This window comes from Azolla caroliniana, unplaced genomic scaffold (assembly GCF_043228905.1).
Source record: "Azolla caroliniana isolate FFs.n. ecotype wild unplaced genomic scaffold, voAzoCaro1.0.p SCAF_14, whole genome shotgun sequence".
Taxonomy (NCBI): Eukaryota; Viridiplantae; Streptophyta; class Polypodiopsida; order Salviniales; family Salviniaceae; genus Azolla; species Azolla caroliniana.
The window spans coordinates 384,192-402,797 of record NW_028230449.1 but is presented as its reverse complement, the minus strand read 5'-3'; the positions used below and the strand labels follow the sequence as shown (position 1 = coordinate 402,797).

At 42.9% G+C, this 18,606-nt stretch overlaps 1 protein-coding gene, 1 long non-coding RNA gene and 1 pseudogene across 4 annotated transcripts; 1 reads left to right on the top strand and 2 right to left on the bottom strand.

The window, feature by feature from the left end:
- Window positions 1-1,636: 1,636 nt before the first annotated feature.
- Window positions 1,637-5,020, bottom strand: LOC147855083 (small nuclear ribonucleoprotein SmD3b-like). Its single transcript, XM_087330784.1, has 5 exons — window positions 4,726-5,020; window positions 3,082-3,134; window positions 2,107-2,173; window positions 1,952-2,011; window positions 1,637-1,856 (listed from the first exon to the last, which is right to left on the bottom strand). Exons 1-5 carry the CDS (start codon window positions 4,882-4,884, stop codon window positions 1,797-1,799), a joined length of 399 nt encoding a protein of 132 aa, XP_087186910.1. The 5' UTR covers window positions 4,885-5,020; the 3' UTR covers window positions 1,637-1,796.
- Window positions 5,021-10,786: 5,766 nt separating this feature from the next.
- LOC147855082 (uncharacterized) lies at window positions 10,787-14,029 on the top strand. Of its 3 annotated transcripts, none has more exons than XR_015530860.1 (6): window positions 10,787-11,290; window positions 11,582-12,387; window positions 12,853-12,982; window positions 13,082-13,246; window positions 13,331-13,702; window positions 13,855-14,029. It is a non-coding gene; the product is annotated as an uncharacterized LOC147855082 (long non-coding RNA). The 3 variants fall into 3 exon arrangements; XR_015530861.1 differs by having other exon boundaries at window positions 13,825-14,029; XR_015530859.1 differs by lacking the exons at window positions 13,331-13,702; window positions 13,855-14,029 and having other exon boundaries at window positions 13,082-13,321.
- A 419-nt stretch (window positions 14,030-14,448) lies between these two features.
- LOC147855081 (uncharacterized) lies at window positions 14,449-15,404 on the bottom strand (annotated as a pseudogene).
- Window positions 15,405-18,606: the final 3,202 nt, after the last annotated feature.

Here is an 18,606-nt window from a genome sequence, read left to right as displayed (position 1 = left end):
TTGGACAAAACTAAGCAAATTGTTACAAAAGCAATGGTTTAAAATATATAGTTTACATGTAACATACTCATGAACTTAGGTGATTATGAAGACACCACACCCATTTTCATATTGTTGTAGTTGATTAATGCAAAACTTCATGAGAGCAAGATAACACACAACATGAGCATGATTTACCTTTTGTATGAGACCCCCACACTATCAATAACTAGCATTTTTATCTACTACCACAAACCTGAATTAAATCACACTTTGAATGTGCATTCAAATAACTACATTTTTTAAAAGACAACGGGAATTAGTGCATGCAAATTTCTATATTTGCCACGTTGCCTTGTTTGTACATCCTCAAAATTATAAATTCCACTGGAAACCCTACACAATTAAGTGGAATCCCCCCATCTTAGGACTCAATTGTCCATCAAGTGTTTAGAAAAGCAACTTGGCAAAGGGTATGAAAGGAGTAGTTTGTGGCTAGTGAAAGGAAACTCCTTAGTGGCCCATCATGTTGTGAGCATGATAATGCTGTGTACATCTGTGTCAATGTGGAACCATTATTCAAGAAGGTCCAAGAAACAATACTTGCAGCATCTCATTCAAAAGAGGTTCTTTGTTGTAATCTAAGCTTGTAGGGTAGAATTGAGATAATCATATAAGGTTCACTTTGTTGAAAAAGTGTTGTTGCTAGCATTATTATTGGGTTGCGACTAATTCAGCCACAATTTAATCAATTAGAACCCAAAGTTGGGTTAATTGAGCAAAGGATCCATGGACATGCACGTACATTTAACATGCACAAATGAGCTTACTAGCCTAGTAGATGAAGAATCTTTTCCTCTTAGATTCAATTTGTGTCCTTTCCCAGTTTGAAACTTTGGTCATGTCAGCTGACAAGAGAATAGGTTTTATGTTGTGATCAAAAACCTTTTACCGAAGTTGTGGCATGGGGGGTTAGTGCCATTCTGACCATCCACATATGTACAATAGGGTGTGGAAAGCAAAAGAAAAACCAATCTCTGCAGGGCATTGGAAGTCAGGGCACATTATTACAACTCTTTGAAAGAGCATTTCATTTAAATGATTTAACTTGCCCTCCAATAATTTTAATAGGTTCCAAGTTCCAACTCATACCACTCTATTTCAATTACTTCATTAGCTTCTAAGTTTGTTGGGTATTCATGACACGAGCAACTTCAAAGTTCAAACCATACAATAACAGCGATAACACTATCCTTCACAACATGCACTTGCTCCCTATTTCTTCTTGCATCCCCATTAAATAAAAAACACTCCATTTTCTTCTAGATAATACTCTCCTTTGTAATTTGGATCCATCTAATCCAGAGCCTACGGGTACCAAGGCACATACTAGAATGCAAGGCACATGCACACACAAGTACTGCATATATATATACCTCAAATTTATATATAGACTGCTCTTCAAACTACCACCACAGTTATCAATTTCATACGCTTATGGGTTTAGGGAAAGCCACAGTTTTGTATGAAAAACACATTCTTCATCGAAGAGTTTCATGAGTTTTCATTGTTCATATCATGAAACCTGGAGGGTCAATGAATATGAGAGACTATCCAATAGCAATTCATAAAAACCATCAAGCCTCAATAAGGGTGGTTACTGAATGGACAAAACCTTAGATTACATGAAAACATTCTGTGCTATTCGGAAATCAAACAGTAAATATTCATGCCATATCTTTTAAAACATAGGTTGCCAACACCCATTACCCCTTCACTCACTCATGTTTGACTGAAATTTTGCTAACGAGATATGCCTATCTTCTCACTGGTGCAGCACCTCTTCCTGGTGGTGCAGCCGTTCCAGGAGCACGTGCCTGAAAACACAACAGCACAGCATACTCTCATCATTCCATACATCATTTAAATAATATTTCTCATCACTTGCAACTACATGTATATATGTAGATACCTTTGCTCGAAGAGCAGCAACCCGTCCACGGCCAACTCCAACACCACCTGAGCCTTTACCCTATGTAAACCAAAAATATTCTCCGTCAAGATACATCAAAGAATATACAAAACCAATTTATACACCATTGAGAAACAGAAAGAGGGAATATACACCTTGATTTTAGCGTCCAGACGTTTAAACATCGGAGCATTCTTTAGCATATCAGGGATAACCATGAACCTACAAAACCATAAAAATTCCAGGATAAGTGAAATAAGATCACAGATATAGTCCACAGCTTGGCTTTAGTTACTTGATCTCTAGACTTCCCATATAGGTAAATTATACCTTGTTTTTGTGCATTTAAAGTAGAATGTGGAACTGTCTTCTGAAACCATAGAAATTGTCAACGGTTCAGTTTCGGCTTAACCGGGTTGGCCTTGTCCAAACCAAACCAATTAAGCCTTAAACAATCCCTAAAACGGCTTGGTTCGGCTTGAGCCTCGCCAAACCGAGCTCAAACCACTTAAGGAAGGAATCTCAAGCCTGAACCGAGCTCAACCACCAAACCGTTTAACAAACAGTTTAACAGCTCAGTTCAGGCTTGAGCCGAGACATTGCCGACAACTATTCAGAAACCAAACAGTCCACGTATAAAAATCAGCAATTCTATTTGTAAACAAGTCACGGGGAACATGAATGAATCAGCGGAGAACTAGAACAGCGATTGAGAGCAAACGCATCATTTTGCAAATAGGATGAACATGTCATTTTACAAATAGGAAAAAGCTAAGTATACCTTGCAAGAATATATATATATATATATATATATCCCTTTTTCTCTAATCTGATGTTTCTAGATACTACAAGGCAAACTTCTCTATATCATCAAATCTTAGGGGTGGTATGGTAATTTTCATATTAAAGATTGATGAATAGCCGGATACACTACACACATGTGCACAGAGAAATTCTGTTTTATACTACCTTATTGTGATTCGACGAGGACGAATAACATTCAAACAAATGGTTGTTGTGGATTTGAAAACAGATGTCACTGGATAATCTTTGGCAAATATACCTGTACTTTATTAAGCAGCATTTCAAACACAGCAGAATCATGCAGATGATGGTTACAATTCATATACCTGACTTTGCTTCCTCGAATGAAGACATGTTCGAGTTGAGATACCCTCCCTTCCTACAGTAAAACAAATGTATTTTTAACGTCAAATAGGTGTTTTCCATATACACAGCCCATGACATTGGCATCATAACAGATATGTGTACAAACTAAGAGCATTTGATTAACTTAATAGAATACATGAAGATATGGATCCACTTGAAATGGTAACAAGAATCAAGTATGAACTTCAGGCAGATATATGACATATTATAGGTATAAAGCCGTTTATATGGGTAGTAGTCTACTTGGAACTACAAGCAACTTCCAAAATCCATGCTCACATAGAAACTGCTAATTAACAAAGGAAGCTGTTCAAAAAATGGTGTTTAGGCAGATATATAAGTCTTATTTTCAAAATAATACTAAATACATTGTGCTGACTACAGGAAGTGGGCGATTACCAGATGACACAACCAAGAGCAACATCTACTTGGCATAGACACTCCACTCAAACGAGCTTCAGGAAGATGTATATTACACACAAAGGGCAACCGAATCTAAGCACTAACTTCAGGCGGACAGGTGAGAAAAACTAGTTTTTTGAAATTTCTCAATAGTGGCAATGGCTTCAGAACGAAAACAAACTTTTCATGGACAACTAGTGAAGACATTTTACATAACACTTTAGGTTAGAGCAAGGAAAAACAGAACAATTTGTCATTTCACAAAACAATTAGGGATTTAGGAAGAGATTCTTCCATTTAAATCTTTGGAGGAGATGTGAAACCGAAATGCTTGACATCTAGCAGGAAAAGAACCACATACAATTGCAGAATTCATTCAGAACTCCAGATAAAAACTTTCGTCAGTGCGAAAAACAGTTAGGGTTTAAGAACAGAACCAAACCTTCCATTAGCTTCAGAGGGTTTTACAAAACTGCCATTCAATAGAGAAGGAGACACGGATTGATTGTAGCAGAGGATAGTCGGGGTTTAGGAAAAAAACAAAGGTTTTACAGAGAAATAGTTTCGGCTTTTTTTAGAGCAGGCAGATTCATGAAGGAAACCAAAGATTGTGTATTTATGGAAAGGGTTAAGTATTTAATCAGAAAGATGAAAACTTTCTGTCCTTCCGTAAAAACATTAGGGTTTAAGAACAAAAACAAAGCTTCGTTTACAGAGGAAAAACAGTTAGTGCCTCATGAACCCACCACGCACAAGAATTGAAACGCTCAGATTTTGAGTCAGATATAACACAAAACGAGCAAAGCAATCATAATAGAGTACAAACTTCGGGAAACAAAAGCAATCATAATAGGGTTTACAAACAAAAGCAAAGCTTCTATGGAGAAAACAGGGCAGGTTTTAAGAGCGAGAAACAGTAGGCAATACGAGGACAAGCATATCAAGCAGATTCAAAGCACGCATGTCAGAATATACGTGATGAAACAGTTCTTCCCGCCCTTGCGTTTTGCTAAAAGGGGGCGAGGTTTAGGGTTTAGGGTTTGGGGTTCTCGAAGGAAAAGAAGAAGAAGAAGAAGAAAAACAGTCAGAGCAGTAAATCAAGAAAGCGGAAACAGGAAACAGTTGAAGACAGTTAAAAGGATTGAAGGAGAGAAGAAGGAAATCAAAGGTTTGATTGAAGGAGAGAGAAAGAGGTTGTTTACCTTGGCGGTGTAGGTGATGTTCTCGAGCTGACAGTTCCAGTTGTCTTCGCACTCGATGAGGGAGCCTCTGTACAGCTCCCCGCTCTTCAGCTCCACCGTCACGATGTGCCCCTCCGATTCGTGAAGGAGCTTCACAGGAATGCCTAAGCTCTTACTCATCCTCTCTGTCTCTCTGTCTGTTTTTCTTCCTTCCCCTCCTTCCTCTTTCTCTGCTGGGAGCTGAGGAGACTGATACAGAGGACACTGAAGAAGAAGAAGAAGAAGAAGAAGCCCTTTTCCTTTTCCCACTCTCTGCTGTTGGCCCTACCCTGCTCCTCCTGCCTGAGCTATGGTGTTTCTTTATACAGAGGAGAAACAGAAACAGAAGCAGAAGCAGAAGCAGAGAGTCTTTGTAACTTGTTGGTTTAGGGTACTCCTCCTCCTCTTTCTTTCTTTCTTTCTTTCTTTCTTTCTTTGGTGTGATTTTTGTGGCCGGTCTCGGCCTCGGCTCTGGTCTCTTCAGAACGCATCGATCCGATCCGATCCGATCCGATCAACTCACGCAATTGTCCATCTCTTTGGAGCGTTGTTTTGATCCAATCCAATCCGATCGAATTCACGCGATTGTCCATCTCTTTGGAGCGTTGTTATGATCCGATCCGATCGAATTCACGCAATTGTCACTCTCTTCAGAGCACCGATCGATCATGCGATGTCTTCCAACATTCGCCCACCAGCGATTCTCGCCCCAGAAGATTGTGATAATATCTAATACGGACCTACAACCCAACATTCCAGTTTCTGTGATAATATCTAATACATATTTTCGCTGAGATAGGACAACTCTTTTTGCCCCCACGAGATACCCCTCAATTCCAATAAAATATCGTAGCAAGCCTAGATCCTTCACCTTAAACTCTTTACCCAGTTGCACCTTTAGTTGGGCAATCTCTCCTTCATCGTCACCCGGGATAATTATATCATCCACATCACAACAAGTAATGCATTATGCTTCTTGTGTTGTCGGAAAAACATTGTATGGTCCGCGTTGATATGTTGGTATCCCATACCCCCACCATACCCCTTCTTGTTGAGTGGACAAGCTCAACGTGATTTGGATCGGCTAAATAAGCCAGAGCCGGATCGATGTCCGGAGAAGGGAGCCAGATCTGGAGGGCCAGACCCACGTGTGAACCGATAGGCCATTGGAGGTCTACACTCCTAGACTACGAGGTGGTTATCCTAGGAGTTAGTGTTAGTAGCTCATTACAACCATTGAAGTACTTGTCAGTCCTTTATGGACTTGTATAAAAGTGCTCATTGAGCACATTGTATGAACACAGACTCTTTGAGTAATTTGAAAATCGAGTTGTGTTCTGCTCTCTCTGTCTCTCCCACGTACTCTCTATGTGTGATTTAAGCTTTCCATTAAACCTGTGTATATTTCGACTACAAGCTTCCTCATACAATTCTGTACATGGTATCAGAGCGCGAGGGTTGAGAACCTCAGCTGCCGACAAGCGATCTCCATAGATGAAACCTAACTTCTAGTAAGAACTCACTGAAAAGAAAAGAAATGGACAGAGGGATGGCAAGCTCGATTCCGACTGAGAAGCTCAAGAGGAACAACTATGCATCTTGGTCGTACATGATGCACTAGTACTTGCTAGGACATGGGTATTGGAGTTATGTTGAAGGAGAGAATGAAGTAGCGTTGGAGTCGGCACACAAGGACTTCCTAACATGGGAGCAAGGAGCGAGCAGGGTGTTATACTGCCTCTCATCTTGTGTCATGACCAGATGTTAGGCTACATCAGAGACACAAAGTCACCAAAGGAGGTTTGGCAAAATCTCAAAAAGATTTTCACCACTAGTACCACAACCCGTAAGTTATAGCTCCAGCAAGAGCTCAACAACATCCAGTAGAGGGACATGTCGGTTGCGGACTACACCACCAAGATCAAGGAGATCTGCGACGCACTGGGGTCCATCAATGTGATGGTGGACGAAGACGAGATGGTCCACATCTGCCTCGGTGGTCTAGCACATCGGTACGGGCCAAACCGGACAACGATTTGCACCCGGGAGAAGGCACCTTCCTTCTTCGACTTGCAATCGATGTTGATGGTCGAAGAAAACCACACGAGTGGGCGTGGAGGACGAGGTGGGTCGGCACGCAATAGTGGCGACAACAGTTCCACACCCTCGACAAGCAAGGGGAGTCAAGGCGACGTCGGAAACCGGCAATATAAATCCGAGACGGAATGCTGGTATTGTGGCAAGAAAGGCCAACAAGAGAGCGAGTGCTGGAAGAAGCGTGCCGATTCGGATAAATCCGGATCCGACAAGACCAGGCAAGGGAGCCGACAAAGCTTGCACTATGCCGAAGGATCAGAAGGATTTGGAACCGGAAAGACCGAAAAAGGGCCAACCTTTGTGATGAAACACAAGGCGAAATCGATGAAGAAGATCACTTTCGGATCGGAGGAAGTGTGGTATATTGACTCCGGAGCATCGAATCACATGACGAGCCACGAAGAGTGATTCTCATATCTGGAAAAACCGGAGCAACCGGGAGTTGTCGAAACCGAAGACGACACTCACCCGATCGAGCATGTCGGAGAAGTCCCTTTGAGTCATGTCGGACAAAGGGAAAGCTAATGAATGTTTTACATGTTCTGACAATCACGAAGAACCTGGTGTCGATCGGACAGATCATTGACCAGGGGATGCAAGTACGGTTTACGCATCTCGGGTGCTTCATTGAAGAAAAAGGCCAAATCATCGCACAAGGGCGTTGGGACGGGGGGATGTTTATCCTTGACACTAATGACATGGGCACCACTCTATTCGCCAAAGGACAAAAAGTCGAGTCAGACATCGACTTATGGCACAAGCGAATAGGTCACGTCAACTACTAGAGGCTTCAAGATCTGCAATCGAAACATGTGGTTTTCGAATTGCCGAAATTGAGTGGCTGGAAGGCCCAAATATGTGAAGCCTGCTGTAACAAGCTCGACTTAATACATTCAGATGTATGGGGACCAACATAGATTGTTAGACTTGATGGGAGTCGATACTTCGTCTCTTTCATCGACGACCACAATCGGCACACGTGGATCTATCTCATCGAGAAGAAAAGCGAGGTCTTTGACTGTTTCCGAACCCTAGATCTTTTGACCGCCAACCAACCGAGCTTGAGGGGGAGTATGGATAAAGAGCCATCCGACATGAAGTTGAACGGAGCTGAACGATCACAGGAATGAGCCGGTTGTTCGTAGCCGACTCGAAGACCATTCCGAACCAACTATTTGGCGATCGGAAGTTGCGTTTGAAGGGGTGTGTTGAGAATCAAACACAATTTCCCTAGTGCTGGAACACACCTTAGAAATACCCAACTGTGTGAACATCCCACCTCCTTGTATCATAACTAATGTGTAATAGAAGTTAAGACCTATGACACATATTTAGTAAGTAGTTAAGTCTCCACCTCCTTCCCAAGACATGGTGGTAGAAAGAGAATGTAAGAGAGAAGGTGACTACATAAGCACCTTCTCCTCCTCTTGTAATGTTGTTGGCTATTATTATTCTTGTTAATACAGTTTTACTATTTTCTGTATACTCTGTGTTTTCTCTCACAACACACAGATAGACACATACATTCCATTGTAAAGAATCACTCTTGATTCTTTACATGCCCACCAAATATCTGAATATAATCTTTACTACATTCCAATGCCGCCAGTCGAGAGTGTGCATAAATTTGTTGATGACTCCTATTGCATGCGTTATATCTGGTTGTGTCGTGACAATAGTGTACATTATGGAGCCGTTTACTGGTGCATATGATACCAACTTCATATCTTACCCCTCTGGACAGGATGTCAGACTGTCTCGTTGAGACAACCGAAGACTAATTGGGAGCGGGGTTGAAGCAGATTTAGCCGATTGCATGTTGAACCGCTCTAAGACACATATGATGTAGTCGGCTTGAGATAGAAACAATTGTCTTTGATTATGAAGAGGACCAATCTTCATTCCAAGAATGTGTCGAATAGGGCCCAAGTCCTTTATTGCGAACTTCAACTGCAGTTGCCAAACAAGTTCGACAGGCTTGTCGGCATTTCGGCCGGAGAGAAGCATATTGTTGAGATAGATACAAGCTCAACATTGACGGGTGTGTAACCCATTCCGTAGACTAGGTGCGTAAAACCGTATGCACAACATGGTCGTAGCGGTGCGTAAACCGAAAGGCTGTTAGAACATTATTCCTCATAAGGAATAATTTGGGGAGTTAATGTAGAAGGCTCATTTATGAGCAGTCAAGTAATGTCAATACTTGTGTCACCCAATAGTCAGGGCTTGTATAAAAGGTTCTCACCGAGCACGAAGTATGTACGTAGAGGAATACAGAGAGTCATTTTTTGAATTTGAGTTTTACCTTCTACTCTACTCTCTCTCTCTCTCTCTCTCTCTTCTACATACATTGTGTCGTATCCAAGCTTCCATTAAACCTCGTGTTCATACGACTGTGTCTGTTACGTTTCTGCACACGCCATTCTTTTACATGGTATTAGAGCATGAGGGTTGAAGTCCTCTACTGTCGACAGACAGACAAACATTACCGTGAGAAATAAAGGGAAACAAGGATGGATATAGGCATGGCTAGCTCACTTCCTACAGAGGAGCTCGACAGAAGCAACTATGCATCTTGGTTGTACAAGATGCACAAGTACCTGCTTGGGCACGACTACTGGAGTTATGTCGATGGAGCTAATGACACAACACCCGAATCGACAAATAGAGATTTCCCGACCTGGGAACAGGCAGCAAGCAGAGTTCTATATTGCCTTGCGTCCTCTGTGAGTGATCAGCTCTTGAGCTACATTTGGGATGCTAAGACACCAAAGGATGCGTGGGCGAATCTCAAGAGGATTTTTGCAGCGAGCACAATGGCCAGGAAACTGCAGCTCAGACAGGAGCTCAACAATGTCTGACAGAAAGATCTGTCTGTGGCCGATTATATGGCCCGAATTAAGGAAATCTGCGATTCCCTCGCCTTCGTTAACGTGAACATCGAGGAAGATGAGATGGTGCAGGTGTGCCTTGGAGGGCTAGTGTTGAAGTTCAGAGCATTCCGAACTGATGTCTATATGCGGGAGAATACGTCGTCGTTGATCGAGCTTCAATCAATGTTGCTCGTAGAGGAAAACCACACGGTGTGTCGACGAGTACGCACAATGACAACAAGATGCTGTACGCGGAGGAATAGAGATCCCGTGGTCGTGGCGGACAAGGCGGATCAGCGTGCAATGGAGGCGGCCGAAAAGAGCAGAACGTGGGCATAATCAAAATGTCGGAAGTAGTTCCAAACCCTCTAGAAGCAGGGGGAGTCATGGCGGTGCCGGAAACCGCAAGAGAAGGCCGCGACGGATTGCTGGTACTGTGGCAAGAAAGGCCACACAGAGAGCGAGTGCTGAAAAAAATGAGTGGATTCGTACAAACCTGGATCGAGCGGAAGAGATGCAGGAAGGCGTCAGAAATCGCACTATGCCGAGGGCTCCGAACGAGTTGGAAATGGATCAGGCCCAACCTTCGTAATGAAGCACAAGGCCAATTCGATGGCCATGAACACCTCGAAACCAAGCGAGGTGTGGTATGTTGATTCTGGAGCGTCGAATCATATGACGATTCACGAGCATAGATTAACATATTCGCATTCGTGGGGTTTCCCATTCGAATGCAAACGAATATGAATACGAATGGGTGGTCAAGTATTCGTTTGACCAAAAAAAGAGAGAAAAAAGAGTACATAAAAAAAGTATCTATTTTAATTTCTTAAGATAAGAAAAAAGGAACTTGACAATAATTAGGGATAATAAAAGAGGGACTTGATACTATGTACTCAATTTTTATAATAAATGTGTAACTTATAACTATAAGTATTCGTTTTAGTTTTAATAAATAAATAAAATAAAATAAAGGTTCATTAAATTTCACTTTTTATTCCCTTGAAATTTATGGATATTTTTATCTTGACATTAAAAATAGGACTTGAAAGTTCACACTAATCATATTGTAAAATGCCTCCAAACTCTCCACTTTTCCATTTCATCTGAATGTATTTATACACCATGGTAATACATTCCAAGATCCATTCGGTTATCTTGGCACACTTCTATTTACTTACTTCTAACTAACCCTTTACTAACTATAGCCTAACTAACTAACCCAAGGTCTAACCCCCTAACCCTGGTTATAGCTACTTGGGTTAGGTGAGGGGTTTTATCATGTGGTTTTACCACGTGACCCCACATCTCCCCCCTTCGAAAAAATCAGAGCCTGTTGACTGTGTTTGATGGAGTCTCTGTTCCTTTACTATGGGAGCTATCGCCGTCGCGTTGCTATTGCAGAACGCGTCGCGCTCGCTCGTGGGTGGTGGTGGCGCTGCGTCGTCTTGCTTGCTCGTGTGTGATGGCGGCTCTGCGTCGTCTTGCTTGTTCGTCTGTGATGGCGGCTTTGCGTCGTCTTGTTGGCTGGCTACGACTGAAGGGTTTCCGGAGTCCTCTTCGCAGGGGTCATCATGGTGAGTTTCCTCCTCATTGGCTGATTTAGTTGTGGATGGCAGTAGATATGGCTTCATCCGGATCACGTGTGCATAGGTAATCCTTCCATTAGCATCTCGACGAAGAGAATAGGTGTTGGCCCTCATTGAACGGATGACCGTAAAAGGGCCAATCCATCGATGCATCATTGATTCACTAAGTCCTTGTCGCCGTATTGGAAAATAAACTAGGACCTTTGCGCCGATTGCATATTCTATCGCCTGACGGCCTTTATCATAGCATCGTTTTTGTCGTGCCTGAGCCAATTGCAGATTCTTGTGTATGCTCATCCGTAAGATAGGTTGGACCTGCTACAAGTGCAACCACCAATCCATTGCATCGGTTCGAGTATATTTTTTGGGCAGATCCACCTTGATGTCGAGGGGTAAACGAGGGTCTCTTCCATATAGTGCTCTAAAAGGACTGATTCGAGTTGAGGCCTGCACCGAAGTATTATACGCATGTGTGATGAATGGTAGGATCAAGTCCCACGTTGTGTGTAGTGGATCGATGAATGCGGTAAGTTGTTGTTTAATTGTCTTGTTCATCCGTTCTGTCAATCCATTTGTTTGGGGATGATATGGGGAGGTAAAAATTTGTTGAATGCCTAATTGTGTGGCTAATGCTTGCAATACCTCTCCACTAAATTGTGGGCCTTGATCTGACAGGATGCGAGCTGGGCAGCCATGTGGGAAAATGATCTGCTCCATCAACTTTGTTGCTATGGTGACAGCTCGTTCATCTGGAATTGCGGCGGTTTCGGTCCATCGCGTCAGGTATTCCGATATGACTAAGATATACCTGTTTCCTGCCTGGGATTCGGGAAAAGGGCCGATGATATCCCATCCTATCAATTCAAAGGGTTCAAAAATAGTAATAGGCTGGAGTAAGCCGTCATTGGAATGGGGTGGCTTAATTTGTTGACATGAGTGACATTGTTTGATGTAGGTTGCGATTGTTGTACGCATTTGCGGCCAATAATATCGGAGACGGATCTTGTCCAACACCTTGTGGAATCCGAGGTGGCCAGACATCGGGTGATCGTGAAAAAATTGCATATATAAACTCCTCAAGCTTTGTGGTATGTAGATTCGTGGCTCTTTTCCTGTTTGTATAAAGTATAAGACATTATTTTGCAACTGGAAATGGTTGTGTACCTTGTTGCTTGTGGTCGATTGGATGTTGTGGGTGATTTGTCGTATTTGTTCATCGGCTTGTTGTAGGGCTGCTATCTGGGCCATTGTTGTGGGTAATTGGACTACTGTAGGGTTGAATTGAACACATTGTGTTTCTACTCTTGACAACCCATCGGCGATCACATTTTGGGCTCCTTTTTTATAAGTTAATGTGTACCGATACTCCTGTAAAGCCATTGCCCATCTTAATAGGCGACCTGGTGGGTGGGGCTTGTTAATTAGGTGGACTAGGGGTTGGTGGTCTGTTTCGACGTTGACGTGGGTGCCGTGTAAATAGGGATGGAACTTTGTGAAAGCCCATACGATTGCTAACCATTCCTTTTCTGTTGTGGAGTAATTCTTTTTAGCAAGGGTAAGGGATCGACTTATATAGGCGATTGGACGCTCCACTCCTGTCGCATCCGTTTGTTGTAGGACGGCTCCCAATCCATGATTGGATGCGTCTGTCTGCAAAAGAAAGGGGCGTGAGAAATCTGGGTGAGCCAACTGACCTGCGTGGTGTAGTGTATTTTTTAATTGGATGAAGCTGTTTTCACATTCTGTTGTCCATTCAAACTTGGAGCCTTTTCGTAATAGGTGTCGTAGGGGTGCTGTCATGGTGGCCATATTTGGAATGAATTGGAGTGAAAAAGTCGCCATGCCTAAGAAACGCTGCAAGGACTTGACTGTGGTTGGTCGAGGAAAATTAGTCACGGCCTCGGTCTTCTTTGGGTCCATCTGGAGGCCTTCGGCGGAAATTATGTAGCCCAAAAACTTTAGTTGTGTGCTACCCCATCTGCATTTTTTCCACTGTAATTTCAAATTGTGTTGTTGTATTTGTTGTAGAACTGATTATAATACTTGAAGATGTTGTGGCCATGTGGAAGTATGAATTAGAATGTCATCTAGGTAGACAAGCACTGTACCATCAGCGATCAGGTCAGCGAAGATTGAATTTGCCATCCGTTGAAAGGTGCTGCCTGCATCGAACAAGCCAAATGGCATCCTGTTGAACTGGAATAGGCCTCTGCGTGTTCTGAAAGCTGTCTTATGTGCATCTCTTGGGTCCATTGGAATTTGCCAATATTCGGCCGCAAGATCAATAGAGGTGAAGTACTTTGAGCATCCCAACTGGTCCAAGAGGTCATCTATTCGCGGCAGAGGGTAAAGGTCATGGATGGTCACTCGATTGAGCTTGCGAAAGTCCACACAAAATCGGTATGTGCCGTCATCCTTTTTGACCATGTGTGGTTCTGATACCCAATCACTATGTGAGGGTGAGATGATCCCCTTTTTAAGCATCTCATTCACTGCTTGGTCGATGCATGCATGATCTAAAGGAGAACGTCTTCTTGCTGCTGTCCGGACAGGTGTTGCGCTTCCAGTGTTGATGACATGTTGGACCGGAAATGAGATTGTAGTGGGCTTGTTAGATGAGTTGATTAGCTCGGGGTATTGAGTTAAAATCTTGTGGACAACATTTAGGCGAACCTCCTTGCTTAATGCTACCTGTGCATTGCTGATTTGGTGGTTGCATTTGCTTGTGAACAGGGGAACTGAACCTGCTTGTGGTAATGTGAGGCGATGTGTATGGAAATCGAGTTGGGCCCTGCTCTTGATGAACCAATCACATCCGAGTGTTAGTGGAAACAATTGATGTGGAAGTACGTAGAAGGTGTGCGTGATTGTAGTGGAGCCTAGCTTGAGTGTGCAAGCAGCTGTGGTGTCGGACTTATATAGGCGTTGGTGATCGCCGAACAACGCCCTGATGGGGGGGGCTTTGGAGGTTGAAAGATTGAGGCGGGCAACCAGATCGTGGCTGATGGAAGATATGCTACTACCGGAATCGAAGAGAACTTCCTACGGGCTATTGAGAATTGTGGACATGGTCGTGCACACGGGAGAACTTGAGGATGTGGATGCTTGTATATGCAGGGGTTGTGCTCCCTTCAACACCCAGCGACTTAGTTTTCCGACAAGTCGGCCTGGTAACTGTTGTCAGCCAACTGTACTTGCACATTTTGCTTATGTGTTTGGTTGTTCCATTTTCGACAGTGTTTCTTCACGTGCCCATAGTTGTTGCAAAAAAAACACTAAGGTTGTCCTTGTGCATCACGTGTTGGCAGGTTCCTTCTTGCTTGTAGTTGAGCATTCTGGATATCGATTTCCATCGGCGTGGCATTACTGTTGTATTGCTTCTCAGAGTTGACATTGGATGACCAACTCATCTGGAGTTCTGTTTGTGTTGCTGCTTCAATGCGTTGCGCAATGAGGATGGCTTCTTGAAATGTTTTGGGGCCTTGGTCGCGTACTTGACGATATATTTCTGGGCGTAGCCGTGGCCATAAGAAGAATAGCTTCATCGATTCAGGCATTGTTGGATTTGCGCGAGTAAGTAATTGTTGTAATCGGATTGCGAATTGTGTTACTGGCTCATGTTGTTGTTGTTTGATAGTCTCTAGTTGCTGTAGAGCTGTCTGAGTTGAGTCATGGTGAGCAAAATTCCCGATCATGAGGGATTTAAGTATCGACCAATTGTTCTTGGACTCTTCTGGTTGCTGTATGAACCATGTGGCGGCAATGCCCTCTAATAAAGTTCGCATCTCTAGTGATTTCCGTGCTTCGGGCCATTGATGATAGCTTGCCACCATCTCAAAATGATCGAGCCAAGAAAGGATGTCCTCAGACGGCAATCCTGAGAAGGATTTAGGTCGTACTCGTGGATCTGGGCGATTAGCGTGCCTATCAGTCTGCGAAGAGAAAAAATATAGCATGGCCTGATTAGTCAAATTGGATTGTATTGCTATGTTAGATACCGCTTGTATTAGTTGATCCATCTGAAAAGTTTGACAATTTTCTTGGTGTTGTTGCAAAAATTCAGGATTCATGTCGGTGCATTCTGTTGCACTGTTCTGTATTGGAGATGCCATTTGTATGCTGGTTTCGACCTGTTGTTGTTGCGTCTTGTTGTGTTGGGACAACGTTGCGGCGCCTTCTTCTTGATGTGGTGGTGTCTAATATGTTGGAGTAGCGTCTTGTTTTTGTTTCAGCTTTTTCTTGAGTTGGTGTGTTGATTGTTGCCCGTCTTCTCCACCAAAGTGTGTAAAATGCCTCCAAACTCTCCACTTTTCCATTTCATTTGAATGTATTTATACACCATGGTAATACATTCCAAGATCCATTCGGTTATCTTGGCACACTTCTATTTACTTACTTCTAACTAACCCTTTACTAACTATAGCCTAACTAACTAACCCAAGGTCTAACCCCCTAACCCTGGTTATAACTACTTGGGTTAGGTGAGGGGTTTTATCTTGTGGTTTTACCACGTGACCCCACAATATTTTTATAATAAATATAAAAGAAAATATTTTTAAAAAATTAATTAATTAATTAGTTAATTAAAATAAGTTTCATAAACTCTTCTAAAGGCTAACACTATAATTTATTAATGAATAATTGTTCCTTTTTTGGTGAAATAAATTTATTTAAATAAAAAAGGAATTAATTAAATTTTTTATATTTATTTTGCAAAATGAATGGTTTTATAATATTTTTGGGGCGATTTCGTATTCTCGAATATTACGAATATCACTCATAGACAATATCATGAATATCACGCATGTGTCAATCTATGGTCACGAGGAATGGTTCTCGTAATCGGCGAAACCAGAAAAGCAAGGAGTGGTCAAAACTGGAGATGACACTCCGCATACAATTGAACATGTCGGTGAAGTTCCCCTTAGCCACGTCGGGCAGAAAGGGAAACTCATGAACGTGATGCACGTCCTGACAATAACCAAGAATCTAGCATCGGTCGGTCAGATCGTCGATCAGAGGATGCAAGTTTGATTCACGAACCTCAGTTGCTACATCGAAGAGGAAGGCCAAGTTATTGCGCAAGGGTACCGTTGTCGTAGTGTATTCCACACACTACATGGAAAACCATAAAATAATATATCCGATTTTAGATACATATAGATAGATAAATAAAATATCAAAAGAATTTATCACGTGCATAGGGCAAGATTCAAACCATGCACCTCCACGTAGATAAACCCCAACTTTACCATTGTAATAACTTATCTTTAGTGTTATAAATATAGATTTAATACGTATAAGACCTTTATTTACACATACCTTTATTAAAAGGTAAAAATCATGTATTCTTTAGAGTGTGAATATTTTATTTACACGTGACATTAAAAGTGACTCATGCACATCTAGCGTGCATGAGCCCTATATTTAGGAAATGACAAAGCATCACATGCACATTTAGTGTGCATGGACACTTTAGGTGAAAAAGCATGAAGCCATGCTTAGCCTCTTCCATCTTTATATAAGGAGGAGAGAAATATGTAGATGGTTGTTGATTAATATACAAGGATTGATCAATCTAATATATTCGTGGGATTCACGAATTTTGCCATCTAATTGCTCTTATAATCTAAATATTGTTTTAATTACACTAAACTCGTGGGAGTCACGAGATTGATATCTTACTTCTCTTTCCACTATTCATAACTAGCCTTAAGTTGTATTCCTCTTCCTCCTAGTCAAAAACCTCGGCGGTTCCCACCCGACTCACGCAACGATCCGGAGCCGAAGGGCTCGACACAGTTGGTGAACCCGACGTGAAAACTGGGTGGCAAGGAGATGGGAAATCAACCGGAGGCTAGCAAACATGATGATGATGTTCGAGCGCATGCTACAAGAACAACGCGCGATGTCGGAGATAACGGCATCAGTGGAGCGGCTCGTGCAATGAAACGGGCAATTCAACGGGAAAGACGTGTCGCGGTATCTTCGGGACTACAAGACGGAGATGCTACAGTGCGGAATATCGGAAGGACTGCACTATGCATGGATTCCGCACTATGCACATATAGCGGACCCGCTCTACCACTTGTTGCGGAAAGGTAAGAAATTGGAATGGAAACCGGAACACACCAAAGCCATGAAGAAATTGAAGAAGACACCTCGGAGGGCGGAAGCACTTAAGAAGCCGAGCTATGACCGACCGATCATAGTAACGGTTCATACAAGTCCAACCGGTATCGGGTGGGTCATCAATCAAGCCGACTCGGATGGTTCGCGGTATCCGATCCGATTCGGAGCAAAGGTTCTCAACAAAAGGCAACGTGGATATGCACAAGTCAAAAGAGAACTGTGGGGAGTTGTGTCGGCGATAAAATCGGATCGGGATTATTTGATCGGAGCCGAAGTGGTGATCGAGACGGATTGTCTTCCGATACTTGGGATGATGCGGTGTTGTACGATACCGGATGTAGCTATGCTAAGGTGGGTTGCATATGTCAAGTCTCTTAATCCGGAGGTTCGACACATATCGGGGAAGGACAACGCGGTAGCGGATATGTTATCAAGGGCTCGGTTCGGAGACGACATAACCGAATCGGATAATGAAGAAGTTTCCGAAGACTACTTCGCGTCGGAGCACATATGCTGAGTAAACGTAATCCGAGAATTCCGGGAAGAAGAATACGAGGGAGAAAGCTTGATGATCGGAAAGATGTTACAAGAGGCCGAGGATTCAACAAACGATAAAGGAAGAAGAGCCGAGATCCGAAGGAAGAAGAGGCAAGTCCAAAAGTTCTTCTTGGAAAACGGATTAATATGGAGGGCGCCGAAAAGACCGGATGGTATACCACTTCGAGTAGTCGGGACAAAAGAGCAACAAGACCGGATAATGTCCGAGTTTCACGAATCTGATTGGGCTGGACACCGAGGAACATGGGCAACATTTGTGAAGATCAAGCAAAAATATTGGTGGAAGAAAATGTACAAAGATGTCGCGGAGTTCACGGAAAGCTGCGAGAAATGTCAAGTCTACTCCGGGGTTCGACATCGAGATGAGTTACATCCGACATTCTCACCGACAATCAACTTCAAGTGGATGGTTGACATAGTGGCCATGCCGACCGGGATCGGACAAAAGAAATACTTGGTATTAGCTCGGGAAGATCTCACGAATCAAGTAGAAGGTCGAGCGCTTCAGAGGAAAACGTGTTCCGCGGTATGCCAATTTCTTTTGGAGGAAGTATTTTGTAGGTACGGGTGCGTAGGACAAGTGATTGCGGACCGGGGAGAACTCGACTCGGACA

Bases quoted from the DNA above. Each gene is read 5' to 3' on its own strand.
- LOC147855083 (XM_087330784.1), bottom strand. From the start codon at position 4,884: ATGAGTAAGAGCTTAGGCATTCCTGTGAAGCTCCTTCACGAATCGGAG. The intron at 2,174-3,081 runs GTATATGAATTG...ATGGTTTTGTAG, and splicing joins ATTCGAGGAAGCAAAGTCAG to GTTCATGGTTATCCCTGATA. The intron at 2,012-2,106 runs GTGTATATTCCC...TGGTTTACATAG, and splicing joins GTCTGGACGCTAAAATCAAG to GGTAAAGGCTCAGGTGGTGT.